At 45.1% G+C, this 27,216-nt stretch overlaps 1 protein-coding gene across 2 annotated transcripts in view; it reads right to left on the bottom strand.

Annotated features, from left to right (window-relative positions):
• Positions 1-27,216, bottom strand: part of ZC3H4 (zinc finger CCCH-type containing 4) — a 148,966-nt gene that overhangs the window by 26,707 nt on the left and 95,043 nt on the right. For both annotated transcript variants that reach the window (XM_086938483.1, XM_086938484.1), the window contains exons 8-12: positions 24,249-24,347; positions 23,580-23,691; positions 12,611-12,720; positions 8,003-8,721; positions 465-676 (exon numbers count right to left, since the gene is read on the bottom strand). In XM_086938483.1, coding sequence (XP_086794609.1) covers positions 465-676; positions 8,003-8,721; positions 12,611-12,720; positions 23,580-23,691; positions 24,249-24,347 — 1,252 coding nt within the window. The remainder of the gene's footprint in view (positions 1-464; positions 677-8,002; positions 8,722-12,610; positions 12,721-23,579; positions 23,692-24,248; positions 24,348-27,216) is intronic.

The following is a 27,216-nucleotide window of genomic DNA, read 5'->3' as shown; positions in this document are numbered from 1 at the left end:
GCGATTTGTACGGCTTCATAGGAGCTTGAAACTTTTGTTGAAAAATTCTCAGATTCTTCTGTTACTGTATAAGACCCTGATTGGATAGGGATCTTTTTGAATTCATACTAGAATCCTTAATGTATGTTTTCTGTCTCTAATGAATGAAAAGTGAGTCACATCTTTCGTGTAAACTTTACTACCTCCCCCTTTCCTCCCTCTTTCTACTTGGGCACATGAACCAATTCACAATTACGTATGTATTTTGCTCTTTATTGAATAGATTCAACTGTGATGAAAAGAATGCATGGTGAATAAAACACTGCATTTTAATTATATCTTTGATTGATTACTTTCTGTTTAAATTGTTTGAAAATTAATTTTGACTTTCTTCGCCTCTTACCTACTCCTATACCTGTTGGGGACCCCTCTGTCTACAATACCAAGAAAGTAAACGGCAGACTAAAAATAACGATTATAAGTACCTGAATTTTCAATTGCATTGGAATCTATTTCCATGCCAGGGTCTTGGTAGAACTCACTGTAGAATTCCTGTCCGGGTGGACCAGGAGGCATCTTTCCAGAGTCATCCCCATCAAAGGGCATCATAGGAGTACCAGACCCAGCCTCATGATGCAGAGAGCCAGGAGTGGTCCCAGTAGGTCCAGGGAAGCGAGGAGGCTGTGGACCAGTTGGCCTGGAAGGAAGGAGGGAAACAGACAACACATGCAAATTATTACAACTAGTGATAAAAACAAAAAGAAAGAGGTGAACAAATTTATGATAAAGGAGTTTACATATATGCCTCCATAATGAGGTCCTTTAGAATGTCGGAGAACAAGAAAAATTAGACATAAGTGCAAAACATTCGAAGTCAGCAAAAATGGATCAATGTACCTGATGACCAGACAGAGACCAGTCCATAGAATACCACCATGGTGTCGCTGCCTTTTATCCCACCACTGTAATCTGTATTGTGAATCTACAATTGAACTTTTTCAGGGCCTTAGGCATTTTTGCTTAGGTGCAGAGGTAACTTAATGAATCGATTATGGTGTTAGCTACTATCAAGGAAATAACCTTGTCTAAATCCAATGAGGCATCATGGATTTCATATCAACCGTGTTTTCACGGGTGACCGAGTTTCATCAGTCATACTCCCCAAGTCAAGAAACACTGAAAAACCAAAGAATAGTGTGCATTGCCAACATTTTTGTTTTAGAGATTTATTTTCACTTACAATTTATTCCAAAGTACTCAACGCCTTCTCAGCTGAAATGTGTGTGGTGCCAATAACGAACTAACAATCTAATAAGTAAGCCATCTACTGAGGAGTTAAAAGCAACATAGTACAGCTAATGGGCACTTATCTAACCCAGTGGTTACCTGTGTCCGTGAGGCCTACTCAGACTGTCGGTGGCTCTCCTATACAATTAAATAATATTAAAATGAATAAAGTAGATACAAATTAAGAAGCAAAATTGAACATGCTAAACTTTTTTCTATATTGGAATTTGAAATAAACAAAATATTTCAATATTTGAGTGTTTGTTTGTGGTATACCTGTTTTTATATTATTGTATATTGTTTTGAGGTTCACATCATAGAAATTAGGCCGGGGGTCGACAGCTTTCAATAATAGCTAAGTGGGGATACCCGGATTCCAGTATTGACCCAGTGGGGGTCCACTGAAATCAAAAGATTAAGGACCACTGATCTAACTCACTTACCATTGAGAGGGGCATCAGTCAGAGATGACCTCTAGCTCCTTTATTATACACATTAATAATAAAAGGCCCTCACAGTATGGATTACGAAAGATGGCTTGATATAAGGATTTCAATGGGTAGGTGGCAAAGAAGACTGCAAGCGTTTGTACGCTGATGATAAGCTACTGTTTCGCCTCTACCCACGATAGACCGTAGCGAGGTTAGTGACAATCTTTCATATCTACAGAATCACCACTTGTCGACTAAGAGAACCATGCTAGTGCATTAGGGAGGATTTAGAGGCAAAACTGAACAGCCCTCAATCTTCTAACAGATTAACCTACAAAACAGCTGTTTAAATAGTTGGTGATACAATTCAAAACTGATCCAGCACTATGGTGGGAGCTCAATCTGGCCCAGTTAACAACCAGGCTGCTAAAAGAAATGAACATATGGGACTTTCTCCCCATCTCTAGGTGGGGGTTTGGAGGAGAAAGGGGGAGAGTATCGCTCTCCTTATTCTCCCTACATTTTTATACACAATGCAAAATTACCCATTTCAAATTCCTGGGCAATTTTTATGAAGACATGGACAATTCTGAGATTCTAAGTAAGGTGCGCTAGAGCACCCTGGATAGAATGGGACAAATGCCCTATATCCATTTGATGGCCGCCTCGGAGATGGTGCTATGAAGCTATATTATTGTGTTTCCCATCTTCTGGTCATCAACAAAAGGGTATGTGATGCAAGAGATGATCAAGCGATACTGTAAGAACTAGTATCCCTCGAGAAAAAGAGAATACTAAATTAATTTCATGGGTGTGAGATCCCAGATTCATTGCTCATGCCCTCTAAAGTGGTTCTTGAGCTTCGAAAGCCACATTGAAATAGATTAAAGGAGCAACAGACTAACCAATAAGATGTCAGTGAAGCACTTTACTTAAATATCCCAGGTAACGGCACTAGTGGGATTGGAGTGCTGGGACCAAATCGAAATTAGGGGACATTAGTGATACAAAACACCTCATGTTATTTGATGTTTCAGCTCAAAAATCATGGAAAAAATGCAGTGACTCCAGAATGCAGCGGCACGACTGATACTGGAAATCCCAAAGTTTCAGCCTATCAGTCATAAACTAGAGACACTCCACTGGCTACCTGTAGCCAAAAGAGTCAAGTTTAAATCACTATGCTTGACCTACAAGGCACTGCAGGGCAAAGGCCCTCACTTCCTGAAAACTCACTTGAAGCACTACGAACCTTCAAGGCTTCTCAGATCAGGTCAAAAAAAATTGATAGCGATACCCAAGTTCAAACGATCAAACTGGGGAGGAAGAAGCTTCCTCGTGCATCCAGCACGGACATGGAACTCACTACCACTTGACGTAAAAAACAGCCCAACTCTGGAGATTTTCAGAAAGAGAATCAAGACTTGGCTTTTCACCGCATAAATTTCACTAACTCCAGACCTGCACCGGAAACTGGACAATTCATAGCGCCAAGACACCTCCGGGCATTCGTGCGCTTTAGAAATGGACAAATCAAATCAAATCAAATCAAATCAGACTCCACGCGAGCCACTACTTTAGAAATTTACAGCAGAGGCATGCTCTAAGAGGTTACAGATCAAAACTGGATGCACTTCTTGAATATAAGTCCTGGAAACAAAGGTCACCATCGAAACCCGGGGAAGAAAACAGATTAGACAAATTTACCTGGCAGTAGTGACTGTATGGAGAGACTCAGAGCCCAATGGGAAGCAGACATCGGACCCAGAATAGCTTGAAGCAAAAATAGTGCCCAGAGAACTAGATTCCTCTGCACAACTACGATTCATACAATTTAAGATTTTGCACAGTTTTTATTTCAGATTAACACATATTTACAAAAGGGGGAATTACTCTTTGTGCAATGAACGAGACGTAGCGAAGATTCATGTAATGTTATCCACCTGCTGTAGACCTGTACACACATTACAAAGCTCGAGAACGGTGTTCAGTCGATACTTACACGGGTCCTCAGGATACCCAATAAACTCCCAGTAGAGACGGCAATTCTCAGGATAGTGATTAGGGGGCACACCGAAGATATACACGAAGACTGATCGGGATGGGCTACCTACTTATAAAATGAGACACTGCCAATTATTGGTTCAGCAAAAACATACTACCAATATCAGAATGGCAAAGGGAGAAGGACAAATGTGGATATTTAGAGAGGAGTGAATTGCACAGAATCAGAGGTGGACCTAGGAAGCACGAAAAATGTGAGGACCAGAGGTCAAGATAGTAAGGATTGAGCTAATAATGAGTAAACTAAGGGTATCCCTTTGGGTGATGAAATAAAAGTTACTTTCTTGTAATCTGAGGTCACAATCATAGGCATTCTCACTGAATTTATGAGCACTGAATACTTTAGCCTTTGCATGGGATCACTGATTATTTTTTATTAAAAAGAAAATATCTTGATTATTACATGAACTAGCCTATCTGGCAATAATTTAAATCTGACAAATTCAGGAGTTTGAAAAACTATCAAAAATAACTACGAAGAAAGGAAACATTACTGAGGAAAGAGATTTTAGATCAGAAAATTACAAGTCAGGGTGAATTTTCTGCCAATTTGCTTGGATGGATTTACACATGGCTGTCTCCAAAATATCAATGAATAGAGCAATCATGTAAACTGTGGCAGGGTCTGATCTATTTTTAGTAGTACTATCTTAAGGCTTGAATGGATGGGGCCATATACTCTAGATGAAAGTGGAAATTAATGATCATATCCACTTTGCAATGATTTGTTTGGCAGCTGGAAAACCTTTATGGACACTTAGTTAATTTATAGAGAGATTGTTTAACATTCTCATTCATTTTATCAGAATATTTCAGAGCTATCTTTACATTAAAAGTGGAAAGAGATTTTTCTGCTAAAGTCTGTGGATTTGAGGAAAGAGGAGAAAGATACAATGTCAGATTATTATGGTCATCTGAAATTACTTCTAAAAGGAAGAAGGGTGAGCCCTGAGCTGGCCCTTACTATTATGGAATACTGTAAAACGCGTATTAAAACTACAGACCCAAATCACACTAAACCTCTTGGCAAATGGGTATGCATTACGAAAATAACCTTTCAAGACAGAAGTTGAGGGTCTGACTTTTTCACTGGTTGGGAAGAAGACTGATCATTTAAGGAAGTACTATGCTAAGCTCCTGAGGTGCCATTCTCTAGGCGAGTAATGAATATGTAATTTATACCACTGAATGGTGATAAAGGGTGCCTAAAAAACACTGTATGGAGTAGTGTTTGTTAATACACTTTAATAGAAGCGAACTGAAAGACAGACGTAACGTAATTAAGATAAAGTGGTTATGTCTTTTCCTAACAGGTCCTTAGGTTAATGTTCTTATTCAAGCACCATATATAGGACCTATTCCATTCGATATAATGCAATTATCTTGTTAAATGACTTGTGTAGTCTATGAGGATGATCATGCAGTCTTGAAGAAGAAAGCAGGCACTCAGGAGGCAAGTTTTCAATGAAGTAAGGTTCTGATGGTGCCTTCTACCATCTGTGCAGGAGCTAAGAAATGCCCCGCATAGATACGAGGCAAATGCCTGAAAACCAAGGATCAACATGGTTCTAGGGTCCTAGAGCTTCAGCAATACCTTTGCTAGGAGTGGTGTCAGGAAAGACAGACTGAACAATGTCTGAAGATGATTCCCAGATACCTTAATCCAAAGTCTCTGCTTTTTTGGTTGTTGCAAAGAGATTATGCTGCGAAGTAACACTACAACCAGAATATTTCTTCAAAATTGCTGTTGATAACAAGGTTATGATCTTCTGACTGTATTGGTCAAATAGTTCCTGCTTTCATATTATCAAGTAGCTCCTTGTGTGCTGTTTTTCTTAAGCTAGGAATCAATGTAATGTTATGTTACCGTTTTTTTAAAGCGCAAAGCTGCCCCAGCAAAGAGGTGTCCCGGCGTTGACAAATCTAACTGGCACAAAGATCTCAGAGAGCTCACTCAGCAACATTCACAGGATATGTTGAAGGAAAGAGGAGGGTTTTAATTGCTTTCCTGAAAACCAACACATCCTCCATCCCCCGTATAAGGGGCGGCAGGCAGTTCCATAGTTTGGCCGCCATGTATCTAAAGGAACGGCCACCAATGCGGCTGAGCTTAATCCGTGGTACCGCCACCAGGTGTTGTCCTAGTGAGCGTAGGTTACGGTGAGGAACATATGGAGTCAGAAGGGTACATAAAAGTTCTGGGCTTCCAAGTTTGACAATCTTAAACACCAGACACAAAGCTTTAAACTGAATCCGGGCGGAGATAGGGAGCCAGTGCAATCCCTTGATGGTAGATCTGACCAAACATCGGCGGGGAAGCCCCACCAACATCCTGGCTGCCAGGTTTTGAACTCGTTGGAGCCGTTGAGTCACAGCTTTGTTGGCCCCTAGGAGTAGCACACTAGCGTAGTCCAATCGAGACAGAATAGTGGATTGAACAATAAGCTGTCGCACTGCTGGTTCAAAGAACTTCAAAAGAGGGTTAAGGCCTCTTAACAAGCCCATACACGTGGCAGCCACTCGCTTAGTGTGGGTCTGATAACTAAGCGAGGAATCCATCCAGACTCCTAGGTTCTTAGCTAAGGTCTTAGGTATAGGCATAGTTCCTAAGGAGTCCGGCCACCAGTGCGCATGGACTGCCTTTGAGAAGATCCTACATTGCATGCCCTCATACTCATGGAGTTAATTAACCCCTTCCATGCTCATGACGAGCTCAGCTCATCATGAGGCACAGTTGAGCTGTGCTGATGACGAGCTGAGCTCGTCATGACACCAGCAAAATGGCAATTGCCAGCACAGGGGAAAAATAACCACAGCAGCGATGTGGTTAACACACATCAGTGGTATAGTCCGTCAAAAAAAGGACAGAGGTCACCCTTACAATCAAGACATTATTTGGGGGCTTTGTTGACGGTCCAAACTTGCAGAGTGTTAAAATGTTAAATGCTTCTCTTTCTTGGACCATGCACCTTAAATTGTTAGATATCCATAGGAGTCCACCACGCTGCCACTGAAGCCTGTGTTAATACTAAGTGAACCAATAATTATTTTGTCAAAGCTTCAGCCCCTCAGCATGTTCTACATTTGAAATAAGCAGGGAAGAAACATAGAGCACGAGTTAGCACTTGATTCTTTTCAGTCTGCTGTTCTCTGGCACAGTTAGCATTTCATATATTTTAGAATGACCTTGTTTAACCAAACACAGGGTCAATAAAAATATAGGAGTTCATCATACTCTTGAGGGATTAGATTTGGCTCACTGTTCGTCGAGTGGAAAGAATCTACAAAATGTACATTATGAGAACAGAGCCTCAGCTGACATTTTAGAGTCAAGGCAGATTCTTAATGTGTAGCTTCTCAAAGGGTGTGTAGAAATGTATCTCAACATAGAGAGGTGTCAAAAGTGAGTGATACATCAATGCCTAACATGAAGCTGGTGAGCATCTTAGTAGAGACCTAAATAGCAGGGAGAATGATGTCTGCCCCAGCCAGATCCATTCTAAGAATTAAATCCTTTTATGACTTTTCACTGAACAGTGAACCTAAAAGGCTATAAGTCGCTCTATGAGAACCATCAGGATTTGGCCCAGCTCTTACTTACTACATTCTTAAATGACATAATTTGACAAATATCTCCTATTTTGTGGCTTTCTTTAAGACAAAAGTGTTAAGCGGTTTTTACTGAACAAGTCCCTACCACTAAAGGTGCATTAATTCCCAAATGGTAACATGGTGATTGAATAGTTACAAAATTACAGTGCTGAAATATACCTTACATAAACCAAATTAGAACATTGGAATGTTGGGAGCTCCATTGAAAACAATGGAGTGCTCTGGGCTTATAATGGCTGGTATAAGCCTGGAGCTACAACATTCCAATGTTTCTTTGTTCACAGCTCTGGCTGTGAACAAAGGCTTCAGGGAGCCTGAGGGGATTCCAATCCCCTCACGCTCCCAAAAGGCTTTGTTTTTTTGTTAGAACATTCTGTCCTCTAGTGACAGAATGTTCTAATAGCCTTATAGCCCTTCGTAGATGGGCTATACCACTATTAAAGTCCCTCTCCCTTGTTAAAGGCCCTCGCCTTCGGCTCGGGGCCTTTAACGCTGGAGAGGGCCTTTAATAGCCGGTATAGCCCTCTACGGCGGGCTATAAGGCTATATTCAATTCAAGCAAGCCAAAGTTTAGCCATTATTTCACAATCAATGATTTAGCTATGATAACACAGGTACTCATTCTATACCTGTTAACTCCAAGTTTGTGAGCCAGCTGGGGTGTAGGTCGCACCACAATTTCAAACAGAGATGGGATTTTTCTTTGGGATAACGGATCAAGTTGGTCCAAATCATCATCTTCTTGATCCCCCGCTTCTGGAGGGGGCGATGACCCCGAAGGAAGTGGTGGTGTAAGCTGTGGTGGTGAAGACTCCCCAGCTGTTAGTCCATCAGCTGATGTTTCACTTGGCACGGATAATTCAGGCATGGGGCTAATCTGCGTTGCACAGTCAGGTACTGAGCCCCCAAACAAAGGAGCACCAGTATTAGGGCATGCAGACATGGAATCCACAGCAATTGTATCTCCAGGACCTGGGATTGCAGACACTGGTCGGCCATTTGGTGACATTGGAGGTGGCGGGCCGAGTGATCCTGGTGGTGTGCCATGTGATCCCGGAGGTGGGCCTGGTGGTGAAATCTGTGGTGGTGGTCCTTGTGGTAGGACACATGGTGGTGCTGGTAGACATGGTGGCCCTGGCAGAGGTACGGGTGGTAGGCTATGTGGTCCAGGTGGAGGGCCACAAGGAACAGGCGGTGGTGGGCCTGGGGGTGGCCCTGGTGGGTGAGATGGTGTAGGCAGTAGACCTACACCAGGAGGAGGTTTCGGTAAAGGATTAATGCCCTGTTTTTTTAATTCCTGCACATCTCGCTCATCTTCTGCACCTGCTTCGGCATCCTCAGCCAGCATCTAAAGTAAAAGAAACAGAAAGGTGTCCAATCCTTTGCTCTTCATTTGACTTTAACAGAAAATTGCTCTACCGGCATGAAACAATTTAGAGTTAACCAAATAAAATTAATGGGCTGTATCAAATCAGAATAAAAGCTAGTTCAAGATACCAGACATTTCCCTAAGAGAAATTACAATAGCCTCCAGGCTAATTTTGGTACAACACAGTGATCTTTGTTCTTGGTGGACACATTTGTATAACAAATTTTAGAGACACATCCATTCCTATTTGATCAATCAATATGAACGTAGACATCATTTAAATTCACAGTGTAAGGCAAAGGTACTTAAAGAAAACATACTTAATAACCGAACAGTAAAACACGTGTGTAATTATTATAGCTTGTCATCATACTTAAGGAATCCATCCGTGCCAATGTCACACCAGATCAAACCTTTGCAGGTATTGCATTAAAATTACTCACAACTTACTAGCTTCGGCAAAAGGGGACTAGTCAGTGAATTCCAATAGTAAGCACGTGTTTGCATTGGTGAAAAAACGAGGCTGAAATTGCTTAATTATCAAAAGACTGGCTCTAAAAACATGTCAAATTGTGTAAGTGAGAAGAAAACAAAGTTCATGCTTGTTCATTATAAATTAGTGGCATACTGAGCCTGAGATGTATCGCTCATTTAGAGACCCAAAAAACTTGTAAACGGTCAAAATGAAAGATGAAACCAACTTGTAGTGAACACTAAGATTAAGGAGGCTAAAATTGTGTTGCCCGTAAAAAGGAATCATGGGACTAAACGTGTGTCATCAAGTATAACACAAATACCTAATGAAATTGTAAAAAGACGGAATAGTACAACTTTGAAATAATAAATACAAGTAAACTAAATACTAGTTATAGATTACACGCTTTAGACACAGAGCCTTATTTATATTCAGTTTCATGTAATTAAGATACCAACCGAGTTGTTTAAAAATATGTAAATACTATAGTTGTATGTTAAGTAACTGGATAGCAATTTTACATGTAATAAAAGGCACAAGGATGGGTAAATTATGTTTGTGGCATGAGTAATTTGAGGCACGTCATTTTGAAAATTATCTGCCTTTTTCCATGCCACTTAATACACCACACCTAGTTTTTATTTTTTTTGACCCAGGCGAATCAATCAACTTAAGTCTAAAGACAACCTTGTAGTGACCAGATGGGTCTTTGGAGAATATTTTTACAAGAAGAATTATTATTTCTGGGTGGTATAACTACTTCTCTTGAGGGCTGTAATGTGTATGGATCAAAACTAGTGAGCTAAATTCCAGGGCACACAAAATGTTGATGAAAGATCTAGAAAACCTAATCACACTAGGCAACGAAATGCAGAGACACAACCTGGCCAGACCAGGTTTCAACTACGTAGCAGTCGGCTGCAAATCAGTAGTCTTTATAATAAGGGCAAATACCAGGCTTCAGTTGATATCCACTCCCCTTATGGCAGTCAGGATGAGGTCCTGACCTCATATGACAGGGTTTTAGGGAATATTAGCCCAGAGCTCGTAACTCACTCAATTATCCAATGATAGTCTTATCATTTGATATTTATTTATGGACCACTATAGAATACTGTATCTTCATGAGGAGTCAGAAGTGACTCTAGGTCCCAATCTTCAAGGTGATAATTTGAGGGTATAGTCTCTGGAGTATTACATTCTTCGGTTAAGAATTTTGAGATGTTAAGTATCAATCGATAACCTCACATTCATTTTATAAGCAAAGACTCTGAACCCTTTGGGGTTTCCCCACTTTGCTCAACAGATGAGCTATTATGTATGTCAGCAAACTGCTCTGTGGGATGTATTGGATTTTTTCCTATTACAGAATCATTACAGAAATACTGCTCCCTTAAATAAAAAGCTTCTACTTTGGTTACTCAAATGGCAGATATTATTGATAGATACAAGGCTTACGTCTTTGTTAGGCAATGTTTGTCAGCTTTGTGTATAGGTTCTAAGGGAATGGCCATGAGAGTAGATAATTATTAAGTAATAGGTGGGCAGGAAACTTACTCCAATTGAGTTTGGACGGAATAACCCCTGCATAAATTATTTTCTTAGCAGTTTCTTCTTCAAGACGTAGCAGGTTGGGTTAGGTTTGCCATACAAGTTAGGCAGAACCAAAAGGCAAGAAGCGAAAAGTTAAACAACCTCCTCATTCTCAAAGTTCTTGAAAACATTAACACAGAAATGGAATTCAGAGGATAGCTTAAATTACTGCCCCAGAATTAGGCTTACCAAACCTACAGAATTAGTTTTGGAACTTTCAACTAGCAGTTGTAAATGAACACCTAAGCATCTCAAGACCAGCCTCTGATACACCTAAAGAGGCATGTGATCATAACAAATGATTTCACTTTCTGCATGGGAGACACAGAAGAAAACTTCACTAAGGCAAAGTGGCAGCAATTACTGTGGAGTAAGGGAACATATAATAGAGTGGAAATATATCTTTACCAATGAAAACCTACTGAAATGTTTCGAAATATCTAATTTAACCAATGTCAATTCACTGAAGGTAGTCAAAATGAATAAAGCTTTAAGGAATGAATTGAACTCCAAAATCATAAACGCTAGAAAAACATTCAGCTTCGGAATGCCTTCAAGGACTACCTAAAATATATTGGTGTGATCATATATATTCAAAGCTAAACAGATCAGGGACAAAATAAATGTTAAGCTAGGCTCAAAGTTGCATAGTGGCCTGACGGCAATCATATAAGACTCCTTCAAGACTCTGTGGTTTAGGTGGGGCGACGGTAATGTGGATGAGGCTGAAGGTGGAGAGGTTTGATTTGCCATATTGTAGTAATATTGAAATCTAGTTTAGTTAAAATATTTCCAAAGGGTGTATTGTACAAGAATGCATCTGCACCCGTTGAGGTACACTACAACACCAGACCAATGATGTTCAGCAAAATAATGAACCCTCCCAGCAAAATTTAGTGAGGAGCTCCTGACGCTCTCATATCTCACAGACATTTTTAGATGTTGGGGCAAATGAAGGGTGGGCCCTCCTCTTGTGCCACAGTGATTGCAAGGGCCAGTGTTATGCACTTGCACCAGATTGTCTCTGGTGCGGGAGAGGACAAAGGGAATTCATAAACACATCCAGTACCACCCATAAATTATGGAGGGGGAGGGTGCACAGTAAACGCTATCAGAGGTAATAAAAAAAGAAAATTACTTTATTAGATACATGAGGTGACACCCAGTGCCACAAAATAAGATTTTGTGGACCAGGACTTACACCTTGACATAGTGGCAAAGGCATCAACCCACTACATAGGAAGGCAGTGGATAAGGAGGAGGGGTAAACCAGTGATGTTGAAACCAATAATTACTCTTCAGTAGGAACATGTCAGACATTTCATAATGTATAGGGCCCCATGCCAAACACACTCAGTGATAAATAACGCACCAATTCCAGGGAAGCTAACCATTAACTAAACCCACATCGAAAGCTCATTACTATGGAACTGGCGACTATGGAAGGAAAATTATTCTATGTTTATTCTTTTGCCTTTAAATGACAAGTATTGTTATTCATGCATTGTACTTTTCTGAAATATATCTTTATTTTATTCTGTTATGCTTCTGTTAACTAAATACTGTTTCCCCTAAAAGCAAGCAAAAAGGGAAGTATGAAACAAAGAAAAAAACTAAAGCCCACCTAAGGCAACCAATTATTGTGTGTCCTAAAATGCTGGAATCACATTTGCTGCACGGGAGAGGGCAAACTGTGCTACATGGTTTGCAAGAAACACCGCCTTTAAAAAAAAAGTTGTCATTCAACAATAGTGGATGTAGCACTAATCGCCACAGAACCATAACCTTTTAATTTCTTACCCTGTCCAGATGCTCTCTTGTTTCATCAGTGAGAGGCTCATGAGAGAACATGCAGTCATCTCCATTAATACAATTCCCTGTCGTATGGTAGACCTTGCAAGGAAAGTCACGTGAAGCAGGGTGTTAAGGAAATGACAGCTCTAATGACTCATAAACTGTTAAAATAACATCAACTTTAACTTTTTTTATAAGAACATTTTTACTGATTTCTAACTCAGCAAGCATTGCTCTCACCAAACCATCACATTGAATACAAAGCCTTCCTAATAGGTCCACCTCCCAACTTAGATCCCCAGGAGCCACACCTGGTATGGATTATAACTCTATTCAGCCAAGACTTTCCAGAGCGTACTAGCTCCACCATTTGCTCCAGACTCTGTTATATTTGCGGGGGTACCAAAAAGCAGTATAAATTGTCTCCTCCAACTGTACGCACAAGTCCATACCCTCCGTCCAGGTCTCCAGCGGGGGTGCGGTGTAATACCTCCAGTATTTAGCAACGTCTCTTTTAGCCAACATCATCCCCACCAGTATCCTGTCCCCTTGGGGGTCTTCCCCATATCTTCAAAGATGCCAAGTATTTCCAGTCTAGGGTTTGTCTCAATTTGTTGTCCCCCACCGCCCTAGACAGTATGGAGAGGACACCTGTCCAGTATTGCTGTATAACTGGACAGGTCCATACCACATGGTAGAAGTCTCCACTGTACTCCAGGCAGCGTAGGCATGATGACATGAGGCCTTAAAAAAGGCTGTAGGGTGTGAGATATGCCTGGTGTAAGTATTCAAACTGGACTTGGAGTAGTCATGCTGAAATCACCACGGTGCAAGGGGCCATGCAAGCATATTGTCAGGCCACATCCTCCATTGGACTCACCTTCTCCTCCTTAGGACATCCAATTGGACCGGTGAGTGTGGGCCTAGGGTCTTGTTTAATTGTGACATCCCTCCTTTCCCCAACGCAGAAATCAGCACCTGAACCTCGAGTGGGCTACAATCCGGGACATACCCCAGGGTATCCTGATATAAGGAGAAAGCGTGTCTGAGCTGCAGGTAACTGAAAAACGGGAATTTGTGCATATGGAATCAGTATGCAGCTCCTGGAAGGAGTGAATATGGTCCCTGTCCCACACATCTCCCAAATGCGAGATCCCAACCCGGTCCCAACCTCAGACCCCTTCGAGATTCTCCACCCATACCAGTCATCGACCCACCCACAGGGACGTCTCCAATGTAAGTATGCGGTCCCTGCGCGTCCAGTGCAGTGCCACCCTCCAGACCTTGAAGACCACCTCGGAAAAGTGTGCAGGAATTGGCACTCCATATAAAATGTGCGTTATGTTCTCCAACCCAATTAGTGCACCGTTCCCCCTGGTACAAAGGGTCCTCCCTTGTAACCAGTCATTTGCAGTCAGGAGTTGCACAGCTCAATAATATAAATGAATGTCCACATAGCAAGTACCCCCTCGTAGGTAGCTCAGACACATCTGCAAAATTTAAAAATGGTTGGGGGGCGGCGGGGGGGGAGGGGGAGAGATAATTAATCACATAAGAATTGTTTCACGAGTGATTCCAGCGTGTTAAACCAGGTCTGTAGAATCTGAAGGGAGACATTTTGCAACGCAAGGAGTCACCGAGGGAGTGTCATCATCTTAAACAGGGCAATCCTGCCCATGAGGTTAAGGAGCAATTTTCTCCACTGGGCCATATCATTCAAGGCCCTGCGCAGCAAGGGGTGACGATTCAGGCTGCAAGAAAGTTCCGGCTCCCAATGATATATGTACTCCCAGGTACAGGACGCTAAGTTGGCGTATAAGTATCCCCGGGTGCCAGGTCTCATCCTTTTGGTCCCCTCTTAGGGGCACCAGGAGGGATGTGGGTCAATTAACCCTCAGTCCGGAAGCAGAACGAAGGTAGTTAAGATGCAAATCAACAGGGGCCCTCCTTTAGTGGGCCGCGAGAGGAACAGAAGGACAATGTCTGGGTACAAATCAATCCTATCCTCCTTTGCCACCCCCAGGTGCAGTCCCACACCTGTACTTCACAGCGGACCCAGGCCCCCAGCGTCTTAATGGCTAGCGCAAAAAGGAAGGGTGCCAGTCCTGCCATTTATCCCTCCGGATGGGAAATCTGGGGGAGACAACTCCGTTTATGTGAACCAGGGCTTGAGGAGTTGCATACATCACTTTGATGTGGGCCAGTAACAGCGCTTCCAGCCGAATCTTGATAAGAGTTTCCTCCAAGAACGGCAAGTGCAGGGTATCAAATGCCTTCTCGAAATCGATAAGCATCAGCGCTACCGCCACCAACACCACCTACCCCCACACTCCTCCAAGGAACAAATGCGAGCCAGGTGGACTCTCAGAATGCAATGTCTTGTGCTGCGATGAGGGATAAAGCCACATTGGTCTGAGTGGACCAGGTAGGTCAGCACTCTTAAATGTCAGTTAGCCAGTAGGTTAGCGTAGGTCTTGACCTCCGTGTTAAAGAGTAAGATGTGGTGGTATGAGGTACACCGGTCCGGAGGGTGGCCCGGTTTAGGCAAGACCACCAGCGTAGCCAAATCAATCTCCACTGGAAAGCAGCCCATGGTGACCACCTATATGATCTATAGTGTGCCAAAGTCTCCAAATGTCAATAAGTCCCAGCCACGCGACACAGTCAGAGAAGCCCCTCCTCATCCTTTGCAAAGCGAGGGTTAGCCCCTGCCAATTGGTATTGGTCATAATGTCGTTGAAGCCCCCTCAATGATTTTTAGCCCATGTGACAGGGCTAAAATAAGCCCTCTAAGGCTCGCCACTGTGGAACGGGTCAGTGCAGGTGGAATGCACACACAGATCACATTAAACAAGTCACCCTACAGAGACCCCTCAAGGATTACATTGCGTCCAAATTCATCCAGTGAGACCCTAGAGACCACCATGGGCAGGGTTTTGTGCAGGAGTGGAGCCGCAAGAGTACCCAGCATGAAATACCCTGTCGTAGCCCCTACAGACCAGGAAAGAACACCTAGTGCCCTGAAGATGGGTCTTCTGAAACATCAAAATTGCTGGGGAGTGTCGGGGCACAAACTGCATCACTGCCTCTCATTTAATCCGGTCTAGAAGCCTGTTGGCATTCCACGTCATGAGGGTGAGGACATACAGGTTAGCAGAGTTATTGGGTAATACTGGAGGACAGGGCCAGGCGCCCACCACCCCCACCTAAAGGGAGGCCATCACGACAGACCCCCCAACTTGGAAGGCTGAACCATACGGTGCATGTACATGTAATGTGGACCTAGAAATGAGAGCATACGAGCAATAAAGGGAATTAAAATAACAAAACAAACAATCCCCATCCCCCTTTCACCCTAAACTTCCTTCCCTGAAGAAGCATCTGTCACCCAACTCCCTCAATTAAAACTAGACGAATCTCTGAGTCACTGTTAAAGGGCAGCAGTACCAGCGAGCCCGTCCCACCCCCCTCAGAGGAGCGGCATATTAATGTGCAACAGGAGGATATAATGGTGCTGGCATGCAAATGTTAAATATACCACAGGGCTGACTGCAGCTGCATCCTGTCCTATGCCTATGCCCCCCCGGGCCTAGTCACCTTTAGAAGTTCTCTGGAGTGTCTCTTGGAGCCGGGGCCTGGGGCTCCCCCCAATCCTCCCCCGGGTCTCCTCCACTCCCTTTCCGATTCTGTGGAGACCTCCGTGTTCAAAGGGGCTGTGATTCCTCCATACAGATTTCTTTTGGTGCACCTACAGCCTGACTCCCCTGACCCCGCCGCCGAGGGATGGTTAGTTTCCCACTAGGCCGGTTGGTGCTTCTTAAGTGGATGCCGCTCTGTGAGCCAGGTCCAAGCCTCCTCCGGAGTATCAAAGAAATGCAATTTCAAGTCATGCAGCACTTGAAGTTGTGCAGAATAGAGAAACATATAGGAGAGGTTCATATTGCAAAGTGTTTTCTTCACTAAGTCATAGGATTTCCGCTGTGTCTGAACATGATGGGTGTAATCTGGAAAAATAATAATGTGTCCGGAGTCGTGTGTAAGGTGGCCCTGTGATCTTGCCCCCAGCAGGGCCACATCGCTGTCTCTGTAGTTCAAGAACTTTGCAATCACAGAGCAAGGCGGGGCTCCCGGCAGGGGCTTCTGAGCCAGGGATCTATGGGCTCATTCAATGATAAAACATAAGGATAAGTGGGTCCCATTGATTTAGAACCGAAAATGTACGCGTTACTTACCTTCGGTAACGATGTATCTGGATGAGACGATTCTAGCCGCAGATTCCTTGGCGAAGAATAATCCCCAGGCGTGAGACTGGACGTATAAAACTTTCTTGCCCAGCATCCCGGCGCGCCAGGAGGGGGTGGTGCCACGCGACTCCGCCCGACGTCCTCCGCAGACGTGACGTCAGAGAGGTCACATAAGCCCCACCCCGACGCACTGACGTCAGTTTGCTTCGGAGAACTTTTCCGCACCACATCGCGGAGCCATCACAACAAAACTGAGGAGAGCATAGGAAGAGTTTGCGAAAAAAACAGATAGACAAAATAGAGAGAAACAAAGGTGAGAAACACTGCTAGGAGGCACCAGAAGGCGACAACAGCAGGAAAGAGCAGAGCACCACTCTGAGGAACAACTGGTGTAAACCAAGGCGAAAGCACCAAATGACAGTAAAGCACTAGCAGGCCAGAGGGGCAAAGACATAACAAGGAAAGCGTAAGCACCACTCTGTGGAACCACCTTGCAAGCCAAATCAAGGGCCACCCTGGAGGCACAAGCATGAGAAAGCGTTGTGAAAGAAAGAAAGAGAAAGAAAGTCTGCAAGCCCGGAACAGAGGAGCAACAGTAATTAATCTCCAGACTATACTGCCAAGAATGGCCATACCTCCTGGAAGAAGGAGTTGGTCAAGGACAGGTAAAAGAACCCCCAACGAAGACCAGGAGGGGATCAGAACTCTAACAATAGATAGGAAGAGCCAAAGTAGGTCCTCACGCTGGAGGGAAACTAACCGGATAGATGCCTGACCAGAAGAAAAAGAAAGAGAACACCCATAGAAGAAAAGACACCCAAAGGAAGGCAACTGCATAAAACCCAAGCAGAGTGTCCTCACAGAACGGGGAGGAAGAGTGGGTTGTGAAGGAATCTGCAGCTAGAATGACTCTCTACCAGATACATCGTTACCAAAGGTATGTAACTCGTACATCTGGTAGAGACTACTAGCCGCAGATTCCTTAACGTAGAATAGATACCCTATCCATACCCAAAGGGGAGGAGGGTCTGCAAGAGGACCTCTCCAGCTTCAGAGGAGCACAAGACTCCCAACAGGGGACCAGTCACCCGGACAGGGAAAAATAGCCCCGTCCACCACAACAGGGGATGAGTCGCAGGCCCTGAGCTGAAGAGAACCTCAGAATTGTGGCAGTACACCAGCCCCACAGGGGATGTGTCATAACGACAAGAGACAACCAAGCTTCCACCAACAGGAGAAGCAAGGGTAAAACGAAGGAGGCCAGACCACCTTGAGCCCAGTCAACGTACCAGGGACCTCCACCGGAAGCCCCAAGGTATAGACAACGCAGAGGAAGAAGAGCCACCTTCAGACTCCAAGGAAGGGGTAGAAGTACAGCAAAGCCCTCCACCGGGAAACAACCCAGTGAAGAGGGCCGCTGAGCCCCTCACAGCTCCAAGTCAAGACAGAACAGCGCCGCAGCAAGAAGGCATGCAGAAGAATAAGAACAAGACCTCACAACGGCCCAGGCCCAAGCCAAGGTTGCCGGCCACAGAACAGAAGAGCAGGCGGGGGCAGCCAGCTGCTGACAATGCCACGAAACTAAACGCCCAGACCATCTCAGGCTCAGAACAAGGGGCAAGACTAGTAAACCGTCCCGAACGACCCCAAAAGGGGATCACCCTGGACGGAACCAATCCACTAAGTAGTAGAACCCCAGCCTCAAGCATGGGACAAGACAGAAAGAGGAGATCGCACCCGCGACATACCGTGACGCCATGGAGAGCAGAGACCCAAAGGACGACCACACCTCCCCAGCACATGATAGGGCTATATGATAGCTACCACTACCCCACATAGGGCATGTTATGTCCCAAGAACATGGGAACCCTCTTAGGATAAAATATCCGCAGCAAAGTACAACAAAGAAGACTCGCGGAGGAACCGCAGATGGCTTGCCAATCAGTCAAAAAGAATACACAGAAGGCCTAATCTCAGGGCCAAAACGGCTGACCAACAGCCAAAACCACAATCAAAAAGGGGCTGGACCAGCAGCCAACAGCACCAAAGTCCAACAAAAGTACCGGAAGGCACAATAATCAAACAGAACACACACAACCAGGGCTACCCGCAACAAGGCCCCAGAACACAATGGAGAGCACCTCTCAAAACCAGAATGACTCAACAGTCACTGAGGGGGGGGGGGATGAAGAGGGGGAGGAGGTCGAAGCCCGGCCAGACACCTCTGAATGGCAGAGTCTGCAGGAACAAAAGAGTGCCATCAAAAGGAAGGTTCACCAAACGTTCCCTAACGTTCTCCGGGAACACACTATCCCGTAGCCAGGCATTTCGGCGAAGGGCCACAGAAGAAGCCATGGTACGACCAAGCACCTCTGAAATGTCCAGAGCGGAGCGAAGAATGAAAGACGCCAGCTCCCGGCCATACAACACAAGGTGCCGCAGATCAAAACAGGCACCACCCTCCTGAGAAACAGCAGACAGAAGGGGACTCAGTTGAGTTCCACAAGCAAAAAGTGGCCCTAGCCAGGACACACAGAGTGTTAAGGGCCTGCAAGGCTGCTCTGGTGGAGGCGAAGATATTGCGCCCCCAGGAATCTAACCAGCGGGCCTCTGTGACGGGGGAGACAACACCGATGGCAGGGAGGGAAAGGCAGTCTGTAGAAGAGGACCCCTGGTAGAAGGGTTAACGGAAAGACAGGCAGGATCATGCGGCGCAGTGCGGTGTCAGTGCAGAAGTTGTTGGGGCACCGGGTCCCCCATGGCGGCCGCCCCCAAGCCCCCAAAAGTGAAGTGTTGAGCGAAGCCTCAAAGGGAAGAACCATCTCCCGACCACCAGAGCCCTGATTTAGGACCTCCAGAAGATGATCCGCGGGGAAATGGCCAGCTAAATCGCCCATGCGCAGGATACCTGCAGCTGCAGAAACAGCCCGAGCGAAGGCAACACCCGCCTCCATAGGGCCCCGCGGTGGGGAAAAGCAGCTCGGCTGTGGGCGACAGCTGCAAGCTAAGGCAGCCGTCCCAAAGTCCCACCGGAGGAAGGAAAGGCCAAGATCGGAAAGGGGGAAAAGGGGCCGAGGAATAGGAGACCTGAGGTGCCTCCGTCTGAAGACTGCGGTTGCGGTGACAGCGAGGAGCCGTCCTTAAACGACGTCGGGGAAAAAGCCACGACGCGGCGACCCGTCTCCGGAGAAGACGAAACCATCAACCTCCGAACCTCAGAGGAGGAGGGGGCGTCTGAAGACGAATCAGCAACCCAACGATGGCTAGGCGCTGTAGAGGCCGTGACCGGGGGCAGGTCAACGTCGACAGATGCCGAAGGGGACACCGAAACGACCTCCGCCCCAAAGCGCGGCGCAGGAGACCACGGCTGGGCCGGAGTCGGGGCAGCTAAAGAACGGCGCCGAAAAGGCATCGACTCGACCCCCAACGAGGCAGCCGCCTGCAAGGAGGGACGAGAGGAGCTTGATGACACGCCCTACCCCTAGACGGCCCCGCCAGGGCCAGCAACCTCTGGCACCCGAGCGGCGTCACCTCGGCCAAGGCTGCCGCCTGCCCAGAGGACCGAGGGGGACTCGGGGACACACCCCAAGCCCCAGCAACCTCCCGCGACATCACAGGGACCCCCACAAGGGTTTGCGGTGAGGCAGAGGTGCCATGGTCCGAAGGAGGGAACCCCAAAGGGTCGCACCCCGACGGCACCACATCCTTCGAACCCGGAGCCGAACCTGTCGGTGCCCGAGCCACCGGCGACGCCGCAGAAGTCCCCACGCACGGAAAGAGATTTGCAGACGTCCCAGAAGGAGGAGCCAATGAGGCCTGCAAGGCCGCCGCATAGGCCTCCATCTGGGCTCTAGTCGCCCCCATGCCGGGAAACAGCTGATAGGGTGACGATGCGCGGAACCGCACCACCCAAGGAGATCTTACGACCCCAACAGGTCAGGGACCGGCCCTCGGGTACAAACTGCGAGAGGGATGATGTCTGAGATGCAAGCGGCGGCTCTTGTAACCGTCGGCGGGGGACGGACGCGGTGACAATGCCGACCTGGACCTGCGTGCTGAGAGGAGTTTTATCCGGCGCTCCTGCCGGGACTTCGGTTTCAATTGCTGACACGCCTCACAGTCTGTGGAGTCGGGGTGCTCTTCCAAATGCATATGAAGTAAGGGTCCGTTGCCGACGTGTGGTGCGAGCAAGATGAACACGTTTTGAAGCCCGAAGGCATTCGCACACTGTTCTCAAGAAAAAAAGCCCAAGGCGAAAAAAGGGTGGCCTGAGTACACGATTCGGGTCCGCGTTGCACGCGGAAAAGAAGAAAACTGATATCAGCGCGCCGGGTGTGGCTTATGTGACCTCGCTGACGTCACGCCCGCGAAGGATGTCGGGCGGAGTCGCGTGGCACCGCTCCACCCCCCCCCAATCCCCCCCCTCCGGCGCGCAGAGATGCTGGGCAAGAGAGTTTTTTCGGTCCAGTCTCACACCTGGGAGATTTTCAGCATCCTCTGCATGATCCTGAAGCGTCTTAGTGGAGTGTGTGAGGCGGGCCATCTCTGTAGACAGGTCTTTCACCAAGCCTTCCAGCTTGGAGATCCTTCCTTCGGCTTTCAGCACCCCATACACGGCCGAACGGAGATTCTGGTGCAGCAGGGCCACATTGATCTCCACCTCTCTGATCTTGGTCTCCAGCGCTGCCTTAGACTCCTGAATGGCCTGCAGAACATCGGATGCGCCATCGCCGTCAACTGAGCCTGACCCAAAGGAGTCCCCTAAGGATCAGGCCCACTGCCCAGATTTCACAGGAGCCCCGTCCAGCCCCAGGAAATTTGATGTTACCCAAGGGTCTTCGCCGCAGAGCCCTTGATTGTACACCAGGGCCACAACTCGTCTCGCTCCGGATTTGTTCCACACTGGATCCGGGGAGGGGTGAGCCCCCAAGCACTCACACCTCTTCTGCTGGACACCCAGTGGGCTCTCGTGTCCTCCAAAGGATACAACCGTTTTCCAACCATGCTGGGACACACCTTCACAGTCTCTGGCACCTATTTTCCCATCCGCAGCCGCATCCTGGAGGGTAAAGTGTGGCACTCCCTTCCTGACCTAAGGTCCTGAAGCAGGGCCTACCCCTCACTAGTGCAGGTCTCCTAAAAACCCATGAAAGAAGTGGGAGGGCCCCCCAGGGCACTCACCCCTCTCCAGAGGAGCTTCTGCTGGGCCCTCCACTCCTGGAAACCTTCCTCTTACTCACTCTGCATCACCGGAGCCTTATGGTCCGAAATTCACAGCCCTCTCAGCACTACCCCGGGGCTCGCCGCATCCTGTTCAATGCTGAGGTCCGGCCTAGGCTCTGTAGTTATGATCCGCCCTCCCCCTCTGCCTTGCAGGTAAGGAGCTTCATCACTCCATGGTTGCTAGCCCTATAGTGCCGCTTCACGGCCGGCTGGGTTACCTTCGAGTCCCCCGCTGCACTTTCGCTGCCGCTCCTGCGTGCTCAAAGGAATGCTCTCTGCTCTGTGTTCATGTCCTGAGGGTTCACCAATCCCCACGATCCTACAAGGAGAGAATAGGGGCACGCCAGCACCACAGGAAATGCTCCTCTAAATCAGGTCGGTCGGGATCTCAGCCAAGCAAGTCCGCCATCTTGGCCCCAACTGCAACTTTTAAAGCCAGTGGCAAGGTTAGCAGGTGTGCAGCAGGATGACAGTATGTATAATGTGTGCTAAAAGCAAAAGTAAAGATCAACAAAACAAACAAAAAAATGTAAGGACTGAATGGATGTTCCCCAAACTAATGGCCCGAAGATGGCAAACATTCTGGTGTAGCACATGTTCCCTTCCATTAATTCTTCATTAGCCTGACTGAATTCCATGCGCTAAACTCATGAAAGTGGGTGCGATGGTAATTTGATATCAAGCTGTCCATACTGATAAAACAATTGAGCCATGGGCTGTGCTCACTGCCAGGACCCTTACTTTTCTAAGCACTGGAATCTGCTGAGCAATCAATCTAATAGGATGGAGGTGCTGCAGTAACCCGTCTATATTCTTGCAGGGGGTAAACCTGCATTCCAAGCTCCTGCAACTATCACTGCAACAGTCTTTCTGCTGCAGCAATGGTTCGGTCCGATCCAGCAGGAGTATGATCATCATGGAGATCAGATTAGGCGTGGGCTGTTAGTTATGGCTCACTGTAGATCAAAGGCCCTCCTCTTGATGACCACAGGATCAGGAGATCTTTTGGGCTTGACGTCTTTATCCTTGCTTGCAAAACTTAGACCATACCTCGCTGTCCAGACTGGTGAGGTCCAATGTTGCCTCCAGCAGCACTCAATGGTAGAGGGGATTGATTTAACATTACCTAAGTAAAACTGGAAAATCTATAATTTTGAAACAACTGCATCTTAACTACACATCGGGCAGATGGGAAATGAGTGGGGACACTACTGAATTTCAAGCCTTCTGTTACAAAGATCCCTTCTGGTTTTTGCTACAGTCAACTCCAGGCCTTATTATGCAAGTAAAAATCCATCTGTCACAAATGTCGCTATTAGTCTGCACTGTAGCATCAAAGAGAGCATGCTTACCTCTTTTATAATAAAGCTTGTACCTTGAAGATAAATATACCAAACAAAGTTAACTGGCTCATCTTTCACACTTTTAATATATACGCAAGCCTTAAAAAAAATTGCTGTTTATTAGGATTACACATCGGAAATATATATTAACACTGAAAAGGATATCATGCATGTACGGGCAATTTTCAGCTTTTGCACAATAGCCAGTGACGTAAAACTTGCAAAGGCCTCGTCGTCGTGGAACTTCGAAATCATGGCTGAAGTTGCAGTGTTCCCCCTAGTGGAAAATGGTCATATGTAAAGGGTGAATCAGATAATCTATTTTCACACAATATTGTCAGAATGGGAAGAGACCTATTTCTTTGAAAATACACGAGAAGTTAAGAACTTGTGCCTTTTTCTGATTCAGCCATCATAGAGTGAGAGCAAAACATGGACACAGAGTAATGATGAGAGTAATCTAACTGCTGTGTCTTGATAAAAATAATGGTACAGATGTTAATCAAAACAATAAAGCTAAAAAAGAGAACATACAGTCAACCATATAGTATGACTGAACAGAGTGCTGTGTTCTGAAATCCTACTGTGATGGCGAAGGAAGCTCAATAATAGCAATGTGTACTTAATCATAAAGGTAATGGCAACATTAATGCACAAGTATGATCTTCAGTCATAGAAAGTGGAGTTACGCAAATTAATAGATTTTTATATACTCAGCATATGATTAATAAATTCACATCTGAATTTTCAGAGAAAGACACTTAAAAACAGCCCATCTACATAATCCTCGAGTACTGATTTAAGAGAAACAAATATATATATGGGATTTCTTACCCAGGTACATCTGCCCTCCACAAAGTACTTGCAGATCACTTTTCCTTTCCGATCAGACATGTGTTTATCGTGGTCATACCGTCGATGTCTTCTTCCCTCCTAGTGGAAGGAAAATATTTTAGTTCAGGTCTGTGAAGGCAGGCAAAACATTAAGTATTATCAAAACTAAAATGGTAACTGTGTACAGAGCATTAATTACAATAATAGTCTAGAATGTACAGCAGATTCATTAACTAGTGGAGAAGTGTGGCTCACTGGTTAGAGGAGGCAGACCCTGATGCAGAGGTCAGACCGGCTCTGCGCATTGGAATAATATATCCTGTAGATTAGACGTAGGACTGAGGTCTACTAGGTCTCTATCGAATATACTAGACTTAATTTGTGAGTGCCAGCTAGCTCAGAGGTCACTAGAAACTTTCTCGAATTCACAAGAAGGGATTCGTTTCTGACAACCGCATAAACTTGAAAACTTTGTTTCCCCAAGATATTACTAATCATCATAGTCGTGGAAACAATAGATATATATTTCACTGAGTCAATCGTGCATGCTTCGTTTCACCAGAGTTGCAGAGAAATAGATAGACGGGCGTTTTCAATAAAAGAATTTATTGAACAGTCTTCTTTCTCAAGCATAAGAAATGAACTGTTACAATCGTAAAACTGGTTGTAAAATATAACGTATACAGTATAAAAAGTACAAAATAATACTGTAAGAGCATTGTATGGTTCCTAAACCATAGAAAAATACATACATAAATACCAGAGGCTAAAAGTACTCAACTGGTGCTTCTAAAATACGCCTACCCCGGTGTACCTAACCTAAGCTTAGTACGAGGGAAGAAGTAAGTGAGGTGTAGCATAAATGAGTATTCTTTTGCCTAGAATCTGTACAAGATTTCTCTTAGGGTCTAATCAGCTCCGTACCTTACTTTACAATGGAGAAGGTCAGTCTCGGGACTCGATTTCCCAACAACCCGCAAGGGTAGCTTGGAAACATTGGAGCTGGGTTTCTCGGCAGGAGAAAAGATAGCGTCTCTCTCAGTGCGTCTGCTGGAGGGTCGGCTTCCTTCAGCACATGCTGTAGCAGGATGCATCGGGCAAGTAGATAGTCGAAGTGCTCCAAACCACTGTGTGTTTGCTAAGGCAAGTGTGGGTATATTTATACCTTGAAGTTGCAGAGTTTGACGTAAAGGTGGAAATAATAACGTCAGCAAAGAGTCTCAGTTCTTTGAAAACTCCATGAGTTCTTGGACAAGTCAGTTCTCGAGCAAGAGAAAGTCCCTAGCTGCTGAAGATGAGTTTTCCAAGAAATCATTGTAGATTTTCGGAACTAGTGGAGGTAGCCCTGCCGTATTTGGACTGCATGAGCTAAGCCGAAATATGGTTATGATTTCTATGCCAATATAAGTATATGGTGATTTATACCTATATTGAGCATGAATCTGGAAAATTACAATAGGTTCCTAAAATGATACATAACACACCTTAATTAGACCTCATTCATTCTCCTCTCCATGAGACAGTTATTCCCTGAAAAGGTATGCTTTCCACACTGATGAAGTTTTTCATTTCCTATTCATTCACATAAGTGCTCCATTCGGATTTCTAACATTTATCTAAAAGCTAACTGGTTCCTGAGATCCCTAAAGTTAAAAAAGAGAGATCTCAACAGGTCAGTCAGGTTTTTAGTCATCACAAAAACAATCATTTTGCCAAGCTCAAAATCAAGGAAATAAGAAAAGAATAGTTACCATGCTAACTAATCCTTTTATCGATCTCAGTTGCCGAAAATTCAAGACATTTTCAAATCCTGGGATGCTAAAAGATTTTGGGGATTTAAGAACACCTTTGACTTACCCAATAACCCTAGCCTGCAATGTGCAGTCTCTTTATCTGACAAGACTAAACACATTTCTTTTTTAAATGTGGATGGAGAAGCCATAAATTTTAAGCATCTGCGTGGAACCCTCCTTGCCGGTTCATCAGCTGGAGGCTACTACATTAAGTCATCTAAGCTAGATGCTCCCTTAAGCTCAAATAGCCAGCTTGCAGCAATTTTAAAGCATGGTCTCAATTTTTGGGACCAATGTCTGATCCCACTATTTAAATTTGGTATTTTGTATGACTCTTTCCCTTGACACTTTAATGCGTTCCATTTTGCACCCCTTGTATAAAAAGGAGCCACCTAATAATTGCCCTAAAAGCTATAAATTGGTAGCTCTGTCAAGATACAATATTATACTAATATTCTATTGGCTGACTTTACAATATGGCCCACCAAGCGCAAATTGATGCCCTGCTATTATACAGGTCTCTGGGTCAATACTGGCATACCATTATTTTTTAGCCATGTTAACTAATAAACATATTCAGTACGCTAAAGCATGTATGCTGGATTCATTGATTTCAGGAAAGCTTTTGAAAACAGAAAGAGCACTCCTCTGGTCAAAACGTTGGGGGGACTGACCTTATTTTACAATGAGCTCTTTGCCAATGATGTGAGAAAACTTGTGTTCAAATTACTCGATGTTGCACTTTTGCATTATCCTTAACAATGTACACCAACAGAGGTCTAAAGCAGGATTGTTTTGAGCTCTCCGCCTTTTTAATCTCTGTATAGCAAATTTAACCAAAGTGTTGACTGACCCATGTTCTTGCACTCCATGACTAGGAGATATCGATATTCAAACACTACAATATGCAGATGATATGATCCTTCTGGTCAAAATTAGTATAGGTTTCCAACGTCAGATATACGCGTTCAATTCCTACTATTAAGAATCTTGGTTAAACATGGATAAGACATTAACATTTTACAGGGTAAAATTGGATCCTTTGTATGGGCCTGCAAGTCAACAAGAATTGCATGGAAGAAGCTGAGGAGGGGTTTAAAGACAGGAGCGCTTGCCCTCCCTGACCTTTTGTCATACTGTCATGCATTTCATTTTAAGAATTTTAGGCTTCTGGC

This window comes from Lissotriton vulgaris, chromosome 9, assembly GCF_964263255.1.
Source record: "Lissotriton vulgaris chromosome 9, aLisVul1.2, whole genome shotgun sequence".
NCBI classification, from domain to species: domain Eukaryota; kingdom Metazoa; phylum Chordata; class Amphibia; order Caudata; family Salamandridae; genus Lissotriton; species Lissotriton vulgaris.
This window is presented reverse-complemented; position numbering and strand designations above follow the sequence as displayed.